At 42.6% G+C, this 17,877-nt stretch overlaps 2 protein-coding genes across 2 annotated transcripts in view; one reads left to right on the forward strand and one right to left on the reverse strand.

The window, feature by feature from the left end:
• Positions 1-933: 933 nt before the first annotated feature.
• On the reverse strand, positions 934-12,303 carry ush1ga (Usher syndrome 1Ga (autosomal recessive)). Its single transcript, XM_019879249.1, has 5 exons — positions 12,097-12,303; positions 10,326-10,477; positions 10,027-10,179; positions 2,746-3,199; positions 934-1,731 (listed from the first exon to the last, which is right to left on the reverse strand). The coding sequence occupies exons 1-5, from the start codon at positions 12,262-12,264 to the stop codon at positions 934-936; spliced, it is 1,725 nt and encodes a 574-aa protein (XP_019734808.1). The 5' UTR covers positions 12,265-12,303.
• A 1,868-nt stretch (positions 12,304-14,171) lies between these two features.
• Positions 14,172-17,877, forward strand: part of LOC109521420 (otopetrin-2-like) — a 6,990-nt gene continuing 3,284 nt past the window's right edge. Inside the window, exons 1-4 of the mRNA XM_019879242.1 lie at positions 14,172-14,377; positions 15,458-15,890; positions 15,975-16,111; positions 16,199-16,257. Coding sequence (XP_019734801.1) covers positions 14,315-14,377; positions 15,458-15,890; positions 15,975-16,111; positions 16,199-16,257 — 692 coding nt within the window. The 5' untranslated portion in view covers positions 14,172-14,314. The remainder of the gene's footprint in view (positions 14,378-15,457; positions 15,891-15,974; positions 16,112-16,198; positions 16,258-17,877) is intronic.

Consider the following 17,877-nt stretch of genomic DNA (forward strand, 5'->3'; position numbering starts at 1 on the left):
CTGTTAATCTTAAACGTAAAAGCAACAGTGTGTTCGGCTATATTGTACTAAGCCACCAGGACGGAGATGTGTTTACAACTTTTCATCATCTTATGTTGTCACGCTACGTCGTCATCCCGCTGGGCTACTTTGTTACGTTCCAACGTTAATGCTGCGTCGTTAGGCGATGTTGTTACACTCGGCGTTATGCTCAGATGTCATTTTAAGATGTGACACTAGACTGTCATGTTTCGTCATTAGAGTACACTGTTACACGATGTTGTTATGCTGAGATGTTATGTTACATTGCTATGCTATGATGTCTCACACATGCAAACAAAGCAAAAGCGACAAGAAGCTAAATTAATGACTAAAGGTAAACCTTTTGTGTGAAATGTTTTCCCCCCCCCATTTACCAACATCTTTTAATCTCTTTGCCCACATACTGTATTTCAGGTCGCATCTGTATTTGTGACAACTTAGAATTAAAGTAAATGTCTGCATGAAACTAAATGTGCTGGCTTCTTCATGTAAAGGCTCTTGAAGGGTCATGTGTTTTTGGAGTGATGTAATTGTAGTCCACATGCAGAGCAGGTCAGGATGGGACGTTTCAGCCTCGACCTGAATCTAAGCAGATGCAGACTGCAGACATTGTCTACTCACGCTCTTGCTTCGAATGATTCACGTTTAAAATTCAGCGTCAGGTGGGGACACATTGTTTTGACGTGGGTTTTTCTATTTGATTCCACAATTCCACAAGACCAAACTGGGCACTGTGACACTGAATGGTACCTGAAAACTAACAAGACATATAGGGGACATTGTGCTCTGCAAGCGACTGGCGACCTGTCCAGGGTTTACATGGTGGCATGTCTCTTGCTCAAAGTCAGCCGGGATAGACTCACACGCAACTCGAAGGAGAAGAGCTATAGAAAATGGATGAATGAAAAGCACTTACAGTTCAGTGTCTTCAATGCACTCCGGGTCCTCTATGGTCTCAAGACGTCTCTGACAGGCATCTAAGATCTTTTTCCTGGGTCCTAATGGGATGTGGATGCTCTTGAGATCATGGTCAGAGCAGAGCAGCAGTGCTTGGAGGTCGATCTTCTCCCTCCTAAAGATGGAGAAGAACTCGCTCATGCTCTGCGTGGCCAAAAAGACCTCCAGAGGGCTGGTGAGGGCCTCGTCGTCATCGTTCAGCCCCAATTCCACCTCCTCCCAAGGAAGCTCGTCCAGGTTCCTCTCCTGTAGGCTGCGAGCACTTCCGATGCTGTCTTCATCCAGGCTGCGGTGAGGGTGCAGTCTGCTGCGCAGATGCACCGTGTTACCCGAGCCGTCAGCTGCGTCTGGATCGCCCAGGTCAAACATCCCCCCACTCACGTAGTTCCTCCTGAAGACCATGGTGCCCAGACCGGGCCGGTTGAACAGGGAATCGTGTCCCGAGTCTGTGCTGACCTCCGAGTGATCAGCGTTGGTCCCGTGGAGGTCCGGTTCGCTGATGGCACGTGAAATGGCGTCGTCGTTGTGGTCTCTGGGGAACATTTCACGGATGTTGCGGCGGCCATATTCCTTCGGATTGACATATGTTCCGGGTTTGAGGAACATGACGTCATTGCCCAGTTGGAGTCCAGAGAGGGAGCGCACGCTCTTCCTCCCATCCTCATAGATCTTGAAGGTCCCATCTCCTTGTTTCTTTTTCTCCAGCTTCTTCTGGATCTTTGTCTTCCCGCGGTTTGTGGCTTGAAGAGTAGCCTAGCAGCAACACAGGAGAGACGTGGTTCATATACTTGCAAAACGCTGTCTCCTCCTTCATCTGCTGATGACACAGCATCAGGAGCAACTGAGAGTGTTCAGCATCATGCTCTCAAACATTTTGACATGGTCACAACGGCTGAGGATCAAGCCCACAACCTTTGGGATGGGAAAAGCCCTCTCTACCACATGAGCCATGTCGTTGCCAATCTATCTAGAGCATGGGGTGTCAAAAATACAGCCCGTGGGCCGGAACCGGCCCCCAAGGAGGTTCAATCTGGCCCGCAGGATAATTTAAAAGTGAAAAAAAAATGCATTAAAGACACAGAATGAATATTTTTAATAAAATGCAATTCATGGATTATCCGCTAGGTGCAGACCGTTTTGATCAGAGTAGAAGACAACATTGTTTTGATCAGAGAAGAAAACAGCAGTCTCAATCCGTCCCTGAGACAGACCCAACACAGCAGACGGTATCAATGCGCCAATGCTTCTTTATACCAAAACAAAGGAAAGACTATTGATGATATTTTGGTTATTTATAGCAGAATATGGTATAATGTTAATGGTCCGGCCCACTTGACATCTGCCGAGTCCGTATGTGGCCCACAATGTGAAATGAGTTTGACACCCCTGATCTAGAGTCTGTTGGTTACTCTTGCTGACTATCGATCGATTGATCGATCTGTCCCTTTGTCCGTCTGTCTGCGCTCTTTCGCTTTGTGTTTGTCAGTCCATCTCACCATCCATCCATCTGTGTCTTTATTGGTATGTCTTGTCTGTCTTTTTTCTCTCTCTTCACTCAACTTTGTCCCTCATCGATCTGTGTGTTGTTGCTCTGTCCATTCATCTGTCACTCCTTTATCTGTCTATCTATCTGTCCATCTTTTCATACCCCCACCTCACATCCCTCCCGCTCACACAACCGTTTCACATTTTAATGACTGACCGATAAATGATCAGTGCAAATCAGTCATCTTTGCTGGACGGTTTGAAAAGTAAACAAGTGTTGACCTGTGAATATGGCACACTGACGGCGGCTGCGTTGAAGTCGTGCACCTTGTGGCTGACAGAGCCGCTGCTGTAACTGGAAAAACTCATGACATCTGACACGGATGCCTCGGGCACCTCCTTATGGTACTTCTTCTCCATGCGCTCGTGGTGCTTCTTTTGCATCTTGGCGCACTCCTTGATGCGCCTCTCGGCGTCTCGAAACGCCCTCTCTTTCAGCTTGTTCACCAGTTTGGGGTTGAGCCCCATTTGCTTGGAGGCGATGGAGTCCAGGTAGCGGACGCAGTCCATATGACTCTTGGTGGCCGCCATGTCAAGCGGCGTGTGGTAGTCATTATCCAGGCACCATATGTTGGCACCAAATGACACCAGGAAGAAAAGGCAGTTGTGGTGACCATTGGCAGCGGCGAGGTGGAGTGGCGTGTTGCCCCATATGTCACACTTGTCAGGGTTCCCACTGTGAAACACAATCATATGGTTAGCGACAAGATTGAATGTCACGTTTCCATCAAGCAGTGCAGAATTTGGTTCAGTTTGGTTCTGTATGCAAGGCAATTGCTCCCCACATTTTTTAGAAGATGTTGTGTACGGGTTGCATAAGTACGGTGCGGTTCATTTGAGCAGAGATGCACTGGAGTCCATTCGTTGGGCGAGAGCGCATGAACGAACCAATCGGAACCGCAGTATTGTGACACAGCAGCCATCCAACCATTTTCTATATCGCATATCAACATTGGCATCTGGGGTGAGCTGGAGCTGCCCCAATCAGTTCCCGAGAAATCTTTCTTCTTGAATTCATTGTAGTTATAATTTGGAGAAGGCCTTTGTGTGTTGCAGCAAGACTGTACCCTAGTGCAGCGGTGCACAACCTTTTTTGACCCACGGACCGGTTTAATGTCAGACAATATTTTCAGGGACCGGCCTTTAAGGTGTGGCGGATCAATATAACAAAATAAGATGACATGACCTCCATGAAAACTGTGGTATTTTCAAAACATAATAATAAACACGAGTCATGACACGAGGAACGTCCGATCTGGCCGCAACACTCTCTGGTCGCTATGGTAACGTTTAAGCGTGCCTTCAAAATAAGATACGTCGCAAATACAAAGTGCATGAAAAATACGACTCACCATCGCCGCATGTTATGCAGAGTGGGGTTGGTGAGTGAGAATTTCCCATTGAGATAAATACGGATTTTAAGTCGGACTGCTGATACTGTCTATTTAAATTTAGCCTTCTTTTTCTTGAAGCTCCTCTTCTGTCTCCTGGCTTGGCCTTTTCCCCTTCCCAAAGAATCCTTCCAAACATGTTTGTTTTTTACTCATTTTGCTAGCTCCCGGGTTTCATTTTAGCGGTAACCTATCACGTGACCAAGAAGCGCGCCTTGACCTGCGTCAAGAGTGACATACAGTAGACGGCTGTAACAGAGCAATTATTCAAAAAAAAAACATCTTTCAGAGTCTGAAACAAATCAAACGAAAGTAATGTAAGTTATTTATTCTTTTCGTGCGGCCCGGTACCAAATGACCCACGGACCGGTGCCGGTCCGCGACCCAGGGGTTGGGGACCACTGCCCTAGTGCACAAACCAAGGTCCATATTGGCAGGACTTTGGTGCCAAAGAACTTGAAAAGTGATACAGTGTCCTCAACTTTTTGTGGCAGGACCCTCGGCTGTTAGGTGACAGTAAACCTTCTCGTCACCCCTATGAGTCACACAAATGGCCGGTCAGGGTGCAATTTGAGCTCCGGCTTGTCGCTGCGACTGCTTCGCCGCCCGGCTCATGTTTCAAGCGAGGCTTTCACAAGGTTTCAGCTGGTTCCAACTGCATAATTGTGCATGGCGGATGATGTCACGCCACATTCCTCAAGTCTAATCATGACTGGTGTGACAAAGTCCTGCATCACAATAAAAGAGATCTTGTTTGCTGTTAAATGTGAAACTATCACGCATCCCGCGAATACTTTTATACATTTATAGTCATAAGGTACAAGTAGTACATCTCGTACTCATCTGAGGTGCTGAATGGGTGCAAAACGGGTCATGTTCTGCCAAGTTGTTTGTGGGGCCGGGGCTTGTGTTTGGACCTTGTATGCATGTGCCACAAAAATGCTGTCATTGCCTTTGGCGTTGACTTCATTCCACACCTTGGGCTCTGCTTCCGTTTGTAAAGTGCTTCCCAAGCTTTTTACACATCTTAAATTATGATCCGATTCAGGAACTTGGGGACTTGATTAAATAATGGAAAAAAAAAAAAAAGTTCTGGGTTGAGCAAATGAGGAATGGGTGATTGTTATATATTTAAATGATGTGCTACAAAGCCTTCATCAAACAAACCGTCAACATGCTATAAATAAATGTCAAAAGATGACATGCTATTATCTACGTTCAAATTCCATTTTGTTTTTATAATGTTCCCAGCTCAGATTACATAATGTGGGGGAACATGATTCCGATAGCTTTATCCGTGGTAATTTATGTCCCGCCGTTTAAAATGCTGAACGCAAGAGAGGGTCGTCTGTTCGTTTACCCCCCTCCCCCCCCGAGTATCTTTTATCATTTTATCTGATGTTTGCTTTATATGACAGCCGTTTGCCGAGTACGGCATCTTCCCGTGACACCCTCATCATTATCATTCAATTTATGGTTAATGTTAGAACAGTATGTCAGGCTCGTATCATGAGAGGAATGCTATGTCAGGCTCGCGGGGACTCTTGTTTGCACAGATTGCGTGGGAAATAGTGGATTTTGTTTTGTTCAGCACACGATTTGCTGACTAACTAACAGTGCATGACTATTCCTCGTTGTATTCTTGTTTTTGTGCAGAGTCTGATTCATTGTACGGGATTATGTAGCTCAGGTGTACAGGTGTTTTGAGCGTGACATCTGTACAAGAAAAGAATGATTTCTCCATTTAACAAATGAAGGGGTTGCATAAGGGGCCCATTTTTTGACTTGCAGGCGAAACCGGTCAGCCGTTAACGATGAGCCTGTTGTGTGCTTCAGAATCCCAGCAATGCCTCACGCTATGTCCCATTTACGCTGCCTGTAAAAATTGGCCCTTTTTATTTTTTATTTTTGCCTATTTTCTGACACGTTGCGGATCAAACTGGTAATCGAATCACTCGCCCCCCAAAAAATGATGTTAGTGCATTCTCTGCAATGGCAGTTTGAAAAAGTTTTGATTTTGAATCAATGAATGGATATCACAACATGGTATTTAAAATCTAATTCATCAATTAATCGCAAAAAAATAATTGAGAGGTTAATTGAATTTTAAAATGTGATTTTCAGTATGAGCACTCCATCAGTAGTTGAATCCGTATAGCTGTACCTTGATGTACAAGCGGCTCAGCTTACTTGAGCCATTGCTTGATCGATTTTTTTTCTTTTTTTTTTTTGCTTTGTGTTAAGATGCAAAATTTTCATAAGGAGCGAGATTCAGAAATGCCACCTCTCGAGTAAAGTGAAAAAAAAAGGAACCAAGAGCCAGTTCACACAACTGTGTTGCAGCTATTTTGCAGCATCTTCGTTGGAAAAGGCCACCGCAAATGCCGCCTTGCTGTATCTTCTGTGCAGACAATCCACCGCTTATTTTATCAAGCGCAATCTTTTGTGATAACAGCTGCGGTATAAAAGTCACAACGATGGCACTCTGGTTGAAGTGTCGCACCAACGGCATCCATAACAGTGAAACCATTTAGGAAGGGGTCATAATTCACGCTGGCTTTTATGAGCCCCAGCGTGGACGTTCTGGCGAGTGCGCGGTAAAATATTGAAGAGGGAACGCATGGCTGAAGAGCATTTAATGAAATCCGATAACTCACACATGACCTTGAACACTGTGGCGGTGCGCTGACATTTCAGAGTCGTCATTAAAGCACTCCGCCGGGCGTTAAAAATGACTAACTCTCTTCAGTCTCCAAGTGTTGCTCACAATTGCGGGTAAGCCGTTGCTATATAGTGGAGGTGGACACATTTTTGAGCTCAAGGGCAGCAAGTGATTGGTAAAAAAAGGACATGAGGGCCACGTCATTCATAGATTAAGTTAAAAAAAATAAAATAAACGTGAAGATGTAATGACTGTAATCCATGAGACAAATGGAAATGTCATTATTCCGTATTCCCAACACAGAGACCCCAAAACGGATATGTTTTTTTTTTTCAACCATTGACATTAAACTGTTAAAAAGAGCACACTTTAGATTGGTCAATAATTGAACAGTATACATTTTGGGAAACAGTCTTGGAGAATAGTCTTGGATTTACAGCTCCTTTCGAGGGATCCAAGGAGAAGTGTAACAACTCAGAAAAATTAACTATTTAAAAAAAAAAGTTTGTATTAATAACCAACTTGATTCATCTTAATAATAACCTATACTCATTATCTGTTGTAAGTAAAATATTAACATTAATAAAGAAGTATTTATAATTAAATTGTAATTAGCAGCATAATCATTATAGGACATTTAAAAATTTTAAGTGCATATAACTGCTATATATTATTTGTAATTCACCAATAAATTATTTTAATCCATTTTACGGAGATTTTTTTTTTTATATGCGTATCGTGTATGTTAAACGGACAATTATCCAATTCAAGTTCTATGACTGCTTCAGTTTATTTGTGCTCTTACAAGTTGCGATTCGCTGATAAAATCTTGGTTAAAATGAACTTCTCGTTTTATTTTTTTACTTATTATTCCTATTATTATTCTTTTAATGCCCCAAAGCAAAGGCTCGCATTTTGAAAAAAAAAAAGTCACGAAACTAGAACTGCTGCCTCTTTATTTACAATGGCTGTTTTTCAGCCTGCAGCAAAGCTTCCAGTCATCTGCTGGCACCACGTCTGCCATCTTCCCCACCTTCATCCTTCCTCTTGACTATGTTAACATCATACGGTCCACGTGCAACTTCAAAGTTCTCCTCCCCTAAGCGGCCCACATTTTTTGCAATAGTGGACAAAGTCACGAAACAAGAAGTGCTGCCTCATTGTTTACAATTGCTGTTTTTCAGCCTGCAGCAATGCTTCCAGTCATCTGCTGGCACCACGTCTGCCACCTTCCCCACCTTCATCCTTCCTCCTGACTATGTTAACATCATACAGTCCATGTGCAAGTTCAAAGTTCTCCTCTCCTAAGCAGCCCACATTTTTTTGCAATAGTGGACTTTGGGATAGTTCAAATACGAATCAAGAATGGGAGATAGTATCACTAGCAGCTGTTGTGAAGGCGCTATAGAAATCAGGATGTATTGTATTATATTGTATCAGAGGTCATTTGTCTTGGTGACCGTTTAAAAATGCCAATTTCAAATAGTTTGTATGTAGTTATGCTCCTATTTTTTGGGTCCAAAACATTGGTTCAAAAATCCTGCCAGATTAAAAATAAACAATTCTGCATCAACATCAAATTCAATTATGACTGAACTGAGGTATTGAGATATGAGAATTATTAAGTGGTACGTAGAAAAATATGCCGCCCAAATGAGCGGGCTCTTTTCGCACGTTCATAAATGTTCATTTTAAGTGCTTTAGTAAATTTTGCAAAGTCATACCAATTGACAATGTTCCATCATAATTAAATGGGCTCTTTCCTCACCCACGCCTTCCCCTTTTATCAACTTCCCATTGTTTTAAGTAGTTTTTGTAATGTGCCAGCGAAAAAAAATAAATAATAGCGATATCAACAGGAGGTAATAGCGCTCTATTTTGTGATAGAGGCTCCCACAGTTCTAAGAATTTAACAAGCGTGGCATTTTCCAAGATGAGGTTGCATCACCGTTTGAAGCATCAAAGCATTTGCCCTTTTGTCTACTTAAAAGTGCATTAAAAATCGTGCTTAAATAGTACACCTGGAATCATTTAAAGTGTAAACTGATTAACCTCAAATAAAGTTCAAGTTTTCTCTTAGGCTATCCTGACATTCACCCCCCCAAACCCCCCCCCCCAAAAAAAAAATCCCCAAAAAACAAAACATCATGATGGGGTGGCACGTCGCCTCACAGCGCAGAGGTCCGGCGTTGGATTCCGGCTCCGGCCTTCATGTGTGGCGTTTGCATGTTCTCCCCGTCCCCGGGCCTGCGTGGGTTTTCTCCGGGCAGTCCGGTTTCCCCCCACATTCCAAAAACATGCATGGCAGGTTAATGGAACTCTCTAAATTGTCCATAGGTGTGATTGTGAGCGAGGACATTGAGGATGGATGGATGCAAAGGTAAGCAAATGCCACCAAAATTGAATGGGTTCACGCAAACTTATATTTTAATTGGTTAATTAGTTTTTGCATCGTCATACCAGCAAAGAAATGTTCCACCAGATTGAATGAGCTCTTTTCCTACCTGCGTCTGACCGTTTCACAAAGTTTTTGTTGATGGTAAACAGTTTTTTTCTGCTGTAGTCATCACAACTAACAAGTACTGTGAACAAAAGCTAAAAGTGCTGTTTTGTGATTAAGGCTCTTACAGTTGCATGAGTTGAACAAACACGGCATTCTCATGGGTTGAGATCACCATTTGAGGTCATTTACCCCGTTAGGCTCTTGAAAGTACAACGGTAAACAAAAAGAGGGGGGCTTTCATGCAGCAAAAAGTCACATATAAAGTATTAGTCGCATAAGAGTTAACCTTTTGTAAAGATAATAAACCAAATTAGCATGGGGTAGATTTAAAAGACTAAACTGAGACATTGGGATTCATGCATTAACTGGAAAAAATATGATGAATAAATGCGAAAAACATTTTTTGAAGTAGTTTTTGCAGGAATAGTTTCAAGTCCTAAAAGTGATCTGATTGAGAGTCTTGCGAGATGAACAATACGTTTATTATTGTCAGACACAGGGGGGCAAAGGTGACAGGTATGACAGGGCACCCTCTGATTTTCCGAATAATAATTTGGAAAGGAATGTGTTAGTGTTAGTGCGATAGATGCAAATCATGTCTTTCCAGTTTCTGTGCAATACGCTTGGTGGCAAGAACAATGGACTGAATTACTTATTTGTTTGTGTCCTAGCTAGTTATGCTCTATCGTCATTGTTTTAATGATCTCAACACGAATTTGCTTATTTAGTCCTTGGGTCATTACGGAGGGGAGCAGTTCAATGCGAATCTGCTGAAAAGTGCATTTGCGCATCCAAGTTGGTGTGCTTCCACACCCTCTTCCATGCCCCTGTTTATTGTGGTTGCATAACAGTTATTCCGAATACGTCTACGACGGATTTTTTTATTATAGAGTAGGTGTAGCTAATGATGTGTCCTGTGAGGTTTTGGCTTTTTTTTTGGTACCCACCCCCTCGCCACGATGAGCCGGAGAGCCTCCAGGTTCCCGTGATAGGCCGCCCATAGCGTCGGTGTCATGCCATCCTCGTCCGGCGCGTTGAGGTCCTTGCGGGTGGCCTCCTTTAACAGGTCCAGGTAGCCGTCTCGGGCCGCTTTGTGGTACCTGTCATTCATGGCGACCCGTTAGTCCGTCCTCGTTCGTTTGCCTTCATCGACGCCTCCAGGACCGCCTGTACCACCAGCACCGCCCGCGCTACATCTGTAATCCTCGACGTTATCGTCATAGCGGAAACGGTGTTGCCGACCCACCGCCCTGCACCGGAGCGTCGGTCGGTCGGTGGCCAGACTCCCCCGAGGCTTCTTCGACGGTTTGTGCGCGTCGCTGGTATCCAGGGAGGCGACGACGCGCTCGTACACCGCTCAGGCCGCCTGAACAGTGCTCCCCCGTGGCCGACCTGCTCCTAAACACAAACACACACACACCAGGGACCCTCACGAGTTAATAAAAGCCAAATGACTCCATTCTACTACTGGTACTATTAGCGGTACCATCAGGACCGCCACCTGTTCCTACGACGGTGACTACTACTTCTACTACAGTACAAAAACATTTCTGATACTACTTGGACGATCACAACTCTAATTTGTACTACTACTGTACTTCTAGTACAGTCAGTAACAACTACCGTACTACGACTATAGCAGCATGAACACTACGACTACTAGGCCTACGACAACAACAACAACAACAAAATACTACCACTTCAGCAACACAACTACTGTGGCTACTACCACAACAAAGACATCAACAAATACTGCTACAAATACATTGACAACAACAACTTCACTTATAGGAGTATCCTTTGTCCAAACGACAGCATCAATAGCGCTAGTACTACTACGACAACTATTAGTAGAACAGTAACTATTCTACAACACTTCTACAACTACTAATAGCACTAGAACAACAACTACTAAATCAACAAATGGTCCAAGATCAACTACTCTAACTACTGTACTACAACAAGAACAACCACAAGTAATACTACAACTACTACTGATAGTACTACGACTACTACTAGTAATACTACCCTTACGATGACAACAAATACTACTAGGAGTAGTACAAAACAACACTACTACTATTAGTGGTAGTAATAAAAAAAAAAAGGATTAATGGTTGAGCATTTATTCTATATCGCTGATATTCAAGAAAAAAAAAGTCGACACAACCTCGTTCAAATGCCAGATTTTTGCAGGTTGAAAAGTAAGACCAAGTTATATAATTTCAAAATATTTTCAACCGTCATTGTGTCCTGCGAACTTTTCAACTCGACTGAATAAAAAGAACCTTTGAGAGATGAAATCCAAACAAACAACTGGAAAAATGCGGTTGCACAAGTGTGCACACCCTTTTATAATAGAGATATGGCTGTGTTCACAATTAACTAATCACATTCAAACTCGTCAACACAAAACGGACACCAGTCAACGTGCCTCTGATTAACCCCAAAGAAAGTTTAGCTGCTCGAGGAGGCTTTTGAGGGATTTTTTTTTTCTTCAAAGCAGAAGTCTGACGGCTTTTGTGCTAACACAAACACTCATCTCGAATAAGACCTCAGTTCCTGGTGAAGGGAAACAGTCTCAAAGCATGATGCTGCCACCCCCACACTTCACTGTAGGTATGGTGGTGTTCTTTTGGTGATTATTGTTTGAGGGCCTTGGTAAAAATCCTTATTAATGCGCATTTGTGGGTTATTTGATTTGAGGCTTATTCTAACAGGTACCGACTCAGAGGTTGCATTTGCTTTTAGAATTGCTTGGCAGGTCAGATCAATAAGGTCACACAGGCCGCGGGTTTCTCTCCTTTGATTTAGGAAAATCATGCTTTGCTGGCAAAATTTTATTCGACCCGCTGGCTGACCGTAAGGTGAAAATTTTGAGCCTTTTAAGACAAGAGCACTCCTGTAACAAAGTCATTTTCCTTCAAACTCATCTGTCGGATGTTGAAAAGTCTCACTTGACTGAAGGCAAATACAGTAACTGATTGAAATATACTTCCTCATTGCGACAGACTCACCAGGAAGAATAGCGTTTGACGTTTGCTTGGCGCTCTCTTCACTGTGATTATATTAAGCCCGGCGTCTCTGATGACACACCACGGGCGTACACAAGGAAGGTTCCGTGTTTCATACGGGCTGTTGTAATGTTGAAAAAGCACCTTAGTCAGCCTCACCCTGACAAGCATCCTGCACGGCAGCTAATCGAAAGATAAGCATACATACATATATATATATATATACACATATGTAAAATTTATTAATTTTTTTTTTTTAAAGAAATTCTGCCACAAGTGGGTCCCTGCATTGAAATTGTGGTGCCCAACTGAAACCTGCATGACAATGGCCAGAAATGGATAAGTGAGATGCTGATTTGGGGGCGGCAGGTTCATGTGGCCCACCCTTGAGAGCACACATACACAGACGACAAAACATCTTTAGAAGGGTCTTGAATAGCCCTAAAAACCTGAAAGTAGTCCCTTCAAGCATGAAATCAAAGATAGGCAACTGCACTCGCTCCACACGCCTATTTGGAGAATTCCCATCATGTTGAAATTGGGAGGCTCAAGTCAAAGATCATAACAATTAAGCTTTACCAGTCCTACAAATGGGCAAATTCAGATTTTATAGCAGCAGCACAAAAGAATAATAATGTTAGACAATCAAATATATGACAGCATATGGACCGTTATGTTTATTTACTAAGAGTGGCAATGACACAAGTACATATGTTGTGCATATGTGAATTGTATGAATGAATAGCGTTTGACGTTTGCTTGGCGCTCTCTTCACTGTGATTATATTAAGCCCGGCGTCTCTGATGACACACCACGGGCGTACACAAGGAAGGTTCCGTGTTTCATACGGGCTGTTGTAATGTTGAAAAAGCACCTTAGTCAGCCTCACCCTGACAAGCATCCTGCACGGCAGCTAATCGAAAGATAAGCATACATACATATATATATATATACACATATGTAAAATTTATTAATTTTTTTTTTTTAAAGAAATTCTGCCACAAGTGGGTCCCTGCATTGAAATTGTGGTGCCCAACTGAAACCTGCATGACAATGGCCAGAAATGGATAAGTGAGATGCTGATTTGGGGGCGGCAGGTTCATGTGGCCCACCCTTGAGAGCACACATACACAGACGACAAAACATCTTTAGAAGGGTCTTGAATAGCCCTAAAAACCTGAAAGTAGTCCCTTCAAGCATGAAATCAAAGATAGGCAACTGCACTCGCTCCACACGCCTATTTGGAGAATTCCCATCATGTTGAAATTGGGAGGCTCAAGTCAAAGATCATAACAATTAAGCTTTACCAGTCCTACAAATGGGCAAATTCAGATTTTATAGCAGCAGCACAAAAGAATAATAATGTTAGACAATCAAATATATGACAGCATATGGACCGTTATGTTTATTTACTAAGAGTGGCAATGACACAAGTACATATGTTGTGCATATGTGAATTGTATGAATGAAGCGTATACTGTAGATGTAAACAGCAGCAAGAATAGTCAGTGGCGTTGTATGTACCCAAAACTTTAAATGTCTCAATAGTCTACTATAGCATCAGTGTTATATGGCGACTGCACCTGAATAAATACAAGGTTAAGATGTAAATGGCTGTAACGATAGTCATTTGCAATGTATTTACCAAAAAAAAAAAAAAACTATAAAAATGTCAATAGTCTGCTTCAGCATCGGGTATGCGGCGTATTGTACCTTAACCCTTTCGGGGACAGCGATTACTACAGTGGACATAGATCATGGTATCAGGTTACAGGGTGCATGAAAGGGTTAATAAATAAGAGAATGGATACAGATGGGAAGGTGAACAGCAGCGAGAATAATCAGAAGCGTTGCATGAAGCAAACAAAAAAAAAAGAAGGGAAAAAAAAGATGGATACCACTACAGACTGGAATGTATGCACATGTGAATGTAAAGAGAGGCAAGAATAATCAGTAGCATTAGAAAATATGTCCAAAGAAGTAACAGTGAAAATGTACATCAAGCACATAAACATGTACAGAACGTCGAGTGTGTTTTCTGAGAAGGAACCGGTTTCAGTGTGCGGTGGAATTAGTGAGAAAAACGTATAAACGTATTACCTGGAAACATGTTGAACTTTCGTGGAGTATTTTGAGCAAAACAGGATTTGTTTGGTCATAATATGCTTCGCTGCTCACGACAGATTTATTGACCTTTGTGGCTCCTCCAGCTGTGTTTTGGATGCCTATAAAAAGGGGGACGGACACCTCTGCATCCCACACTTGCGGTCAGGTCAGTCTACAGGTAAGGTCCAACCTCTACAGTCACTTTTTCTGTCATTTCGAATGAGTGTGAGTGCATGTCATTGTGAGAAGTGATACAATAGTCATACTTTATTAATGTACTTGAGTAAACTTTTTAGGAATCTGACAATTTTTTCTTTACGTTCACTTCCGACATTTGAAAACAGACATTTTGGACTTGAGACTCCTTACTTTGTCAAAATAGGCTCGTTACTTTGATCGACCTCCGCGGGTTGATTACAAAATGAATTTAAAAAAAATGTAATATAAAAATGTGAAGTCAACCACAGATGAGATTTAGATTTATTGGTTGATTGATATTTTGGGATGTTATAAGACGCAACAGTACCGGAGAAGCAATATATTTCCCGTGCGCGACTCATTTATGTCAGAGAAAAGTGTATTTTCCTTGTTGACGTTTTGAGAATTTAGCCTCTTTTGTGTCAGTTCACAATGTTGCCAGGCCACTCTTAAAAAAAAGATTGCACATCTTAATGAGTTTTTTTTTTTTAACTCGGTGAAATGAATCAATAAATCAAATGAGCAAATGTGTGGAAATTGATTGTTTTGATGGTATGAAAGCTGAAGCTAACGCTACCCAGCTTTTTTCATCTCACAACAAAAGTTAAGTCTTTCCTGCATCCTGTAACCTGATAACATGATAAGCCGTCCACTGTACTAGCCACTGTCCCTGAAAGGGCTAAAAAAATATATATTTTTTTTCATTCTGCCAACTTATCAAAATGTCCACTGTGTGTAATTGAAAGTAAGAATCAGATTTCAGAGTCTATGATTTGTTCCGTTCACTTTTGGTAAAATAATTCAATATTCTCTTCAACGAATTGGATTTGAGAATTGAATATGATGAGTTTGGAAAACTTTGCGCCACTCGCTGACGAACTCAGCTAAACCAGTGTTGCAATGTCAAGGTGCCAATTATGTTCCGCTTACGGAAAAAGTTTGAACCTGGGCGGGTTCTTTAGGGGGAATGGCAAACAATGGGTGAAGCTTGTAAAACCAGTCACGTCTCAACCCCAGTTACAGATGCTGCCGGTAATTCAAATGCGCTCCTATGTCGCAGGAAGCAACCATGTGTTTGAACACGGGCTCCCCGTGCAACTGTCTGGCCGACGGGAGCCCTTGCGAACCCTGCGGGATGAACAAAAACGGGGAAGGTCGGGGTCACGCCTCCCCGCACGGCGCCGCGGCGGAGAACACGGGCGAGCCTGACCACCCGATTGAAAAAACAAGTTCTTCGAGTAAGGAAAGGGACAGAAACTGGGGATGGATTCTGTCCGGGGTCATCTTTATCAACGTCCTGATGTTGGGTATCGCGCTGGTGAGCGGAAGCGCTTACGAGCACGTCGACATCAGCATGTCTGACCTCCAGGTTTTCCTCGTTATCGTCCTCATCCTCACCAGCATCTGGATGATCTACTATATCATCTTCACGGCCAGGATTGAAAACGCCGTGGCGTACAGGGACCAACACGCCGGGCCCGTGTGGCTCAGGGGTATGTAATCTTGACATGTACTATTTTTGCTGGGGGGAGCTTAATAATAAAGTCTCAACATCGCCCGTCTTCTTAACTCTGCAGGAGGAATGGTGCTGTTTGGACTCCTCAGTATCATTATGGACTTTTTCAAGATCGCGAGCTATGTCGGCTACCTCCACTGCGAGTCGGCCATCAAGATTGTTTTTCCCGTGATCCAACTTGTTTTCATTGTTGTGCAGGTAAATATAAGTCAAGCGCCCATGTTAATTAGAAGAGGTACGGGTGGAATGTCTCCTAAAATGTTCAACTGGCAAATCTGTTTTCAGACGTATTTCATGTGGGTCCATGCAAAGGACTGCGTACAGCTCCAAAGGAACCTTACACGGTAAGTGACAGATGATCAATTATTCCTTACAGAACTAAGTTATCTCTTGCCCTAAATTCATGAAAGAAGAAAGATTTGTCCCATAGGAAACAACTGAAATCCATCTCAGGGTATATCAACTAAACAGGCAATGTTTTAAACACATATTTACGGGAACTGTCGCGGAAGTAAAAAAAAAAAAAATCACGTTTTTAATCGTAAAAAGAATCGAACACTCAGCCTTAACTTTGCCAGTGTGACAACTCATATAGATAGATAGACGCTGATTGACATGGCAAGTGATTTGAAACCGGTTGCGCGACTCTATTGTTGTGATTTTCCCTGAAAGTTTTGGTCAAATTCCGAACCCCATAACCGCGCGTTCGTGGGAAGAGACACAAGTTTCAGCTCACGGAACAAAGAAGTGGCTGCGCTTAAGCGTAAGACCATTGAAAATACTTTCAATCATTTTCCAAGTCATTTCAAAAACAACATGATCTAAACCAATGGTGTCAAAGTTAAGGCCCGGGGGCCAGATCTGGCCCGCCACATCATTTTATGTGGCCCGCGATACATCAAGATACCACCAGATGGTGCCAAAGTAATAAAACTGCTTCGTCCTGAGAACAGGGACGGCTAAGCGTTTGAGTAACACAGAATAGGTCAGGAAAGATTCCTGGAAGGGGCGAGTCTCCAAATGTCGAACCTCAAACGTGTTGTGGTTGACTGTACTGATTGAACACCTTAATTGAAGTAAGAACAAAAAAATAAAGTTTTTTTTTTTTTAATGAAACAATTCTCTATAAACAATCTTGCCTCTCCAAATCAGTTGCGTCATCATTGTTAATGCTGGCTGAATTCTAAACAAAAGAGGAAATCTGCCGCCACGACAGGCACCGACCACCTTACAGCCACAACTCCGATCGGCTGCCCCAACAATAGCGTAGTATGAAACATAGTCCACTCTGACTCAATGGTGTCCATCCAAGGTGATTTTGGGCAAGAGACGGCTGGGTTGTACACTCGTGACTGGTAATCAGCAAATTGCAGCAAAATGGCATTTAAAAAAAAAAAAAGCAGCTTTTGTTCAGTTTGACAATTCCAAGAGTTCGATCAGCAGTCAGACTTTGACTCGAGATTTAAAGACAGCCTAAAATTGTCCCTTACACCTTGGTTTTTTTTTGTTTGTTTGTTTTATTGTAGTTTAGTATAGAAGGCGACCAGAGACATTTGGATTAAAATAACATGAAGTACAATAAACATTGATTCTACATTTCCTTGAGGAATGTATAGGTATATTTGTCATACCGGTGAAGGAAGTACAAAGTATTATTTTGCGTCACGATGTGCTTGGCGTCTATGGAAAATCAAACTAGCACCGCCCTTCTGCTTGATCCAGGAAGTAGTCTGCTCAGTCATTGAAATCCAGTTAAGGCACATAGTTGACATTACCTGGACAAAAATCTCACAGCAGTTGTGCCACTGTATGTTGCTGGCATAGATAGATGAAAAAAAAGAAACATTTGCAGGGATGGAAATTCCAGGTACAGAAAGTAAAAATCCTGCCACAGTTTGGCCCCAGTGGCTAAAACCAAACTATGACAAGGTTTTTTCGTTTCTGGACCTGGATTTCTCATCTCT

The sequence above is a fragment of the Hippocampus comes genome, unplaced genomic scaffold, assembly GCF_001891065.2.
Source record: "Hippocampus comes isolate QL1 unplaced genomic scaffold, H_comes_QL1_v1.1 scaffold366, whole genome shotgun sequence".
In the NCBI taxonomy this organism is placed as follows: Eukaryota; Metazoa; Chordata; class Actinopteri; order Syngnathiformes; family Syngnathidae; genus Hippocampus; species Hippocampus comes.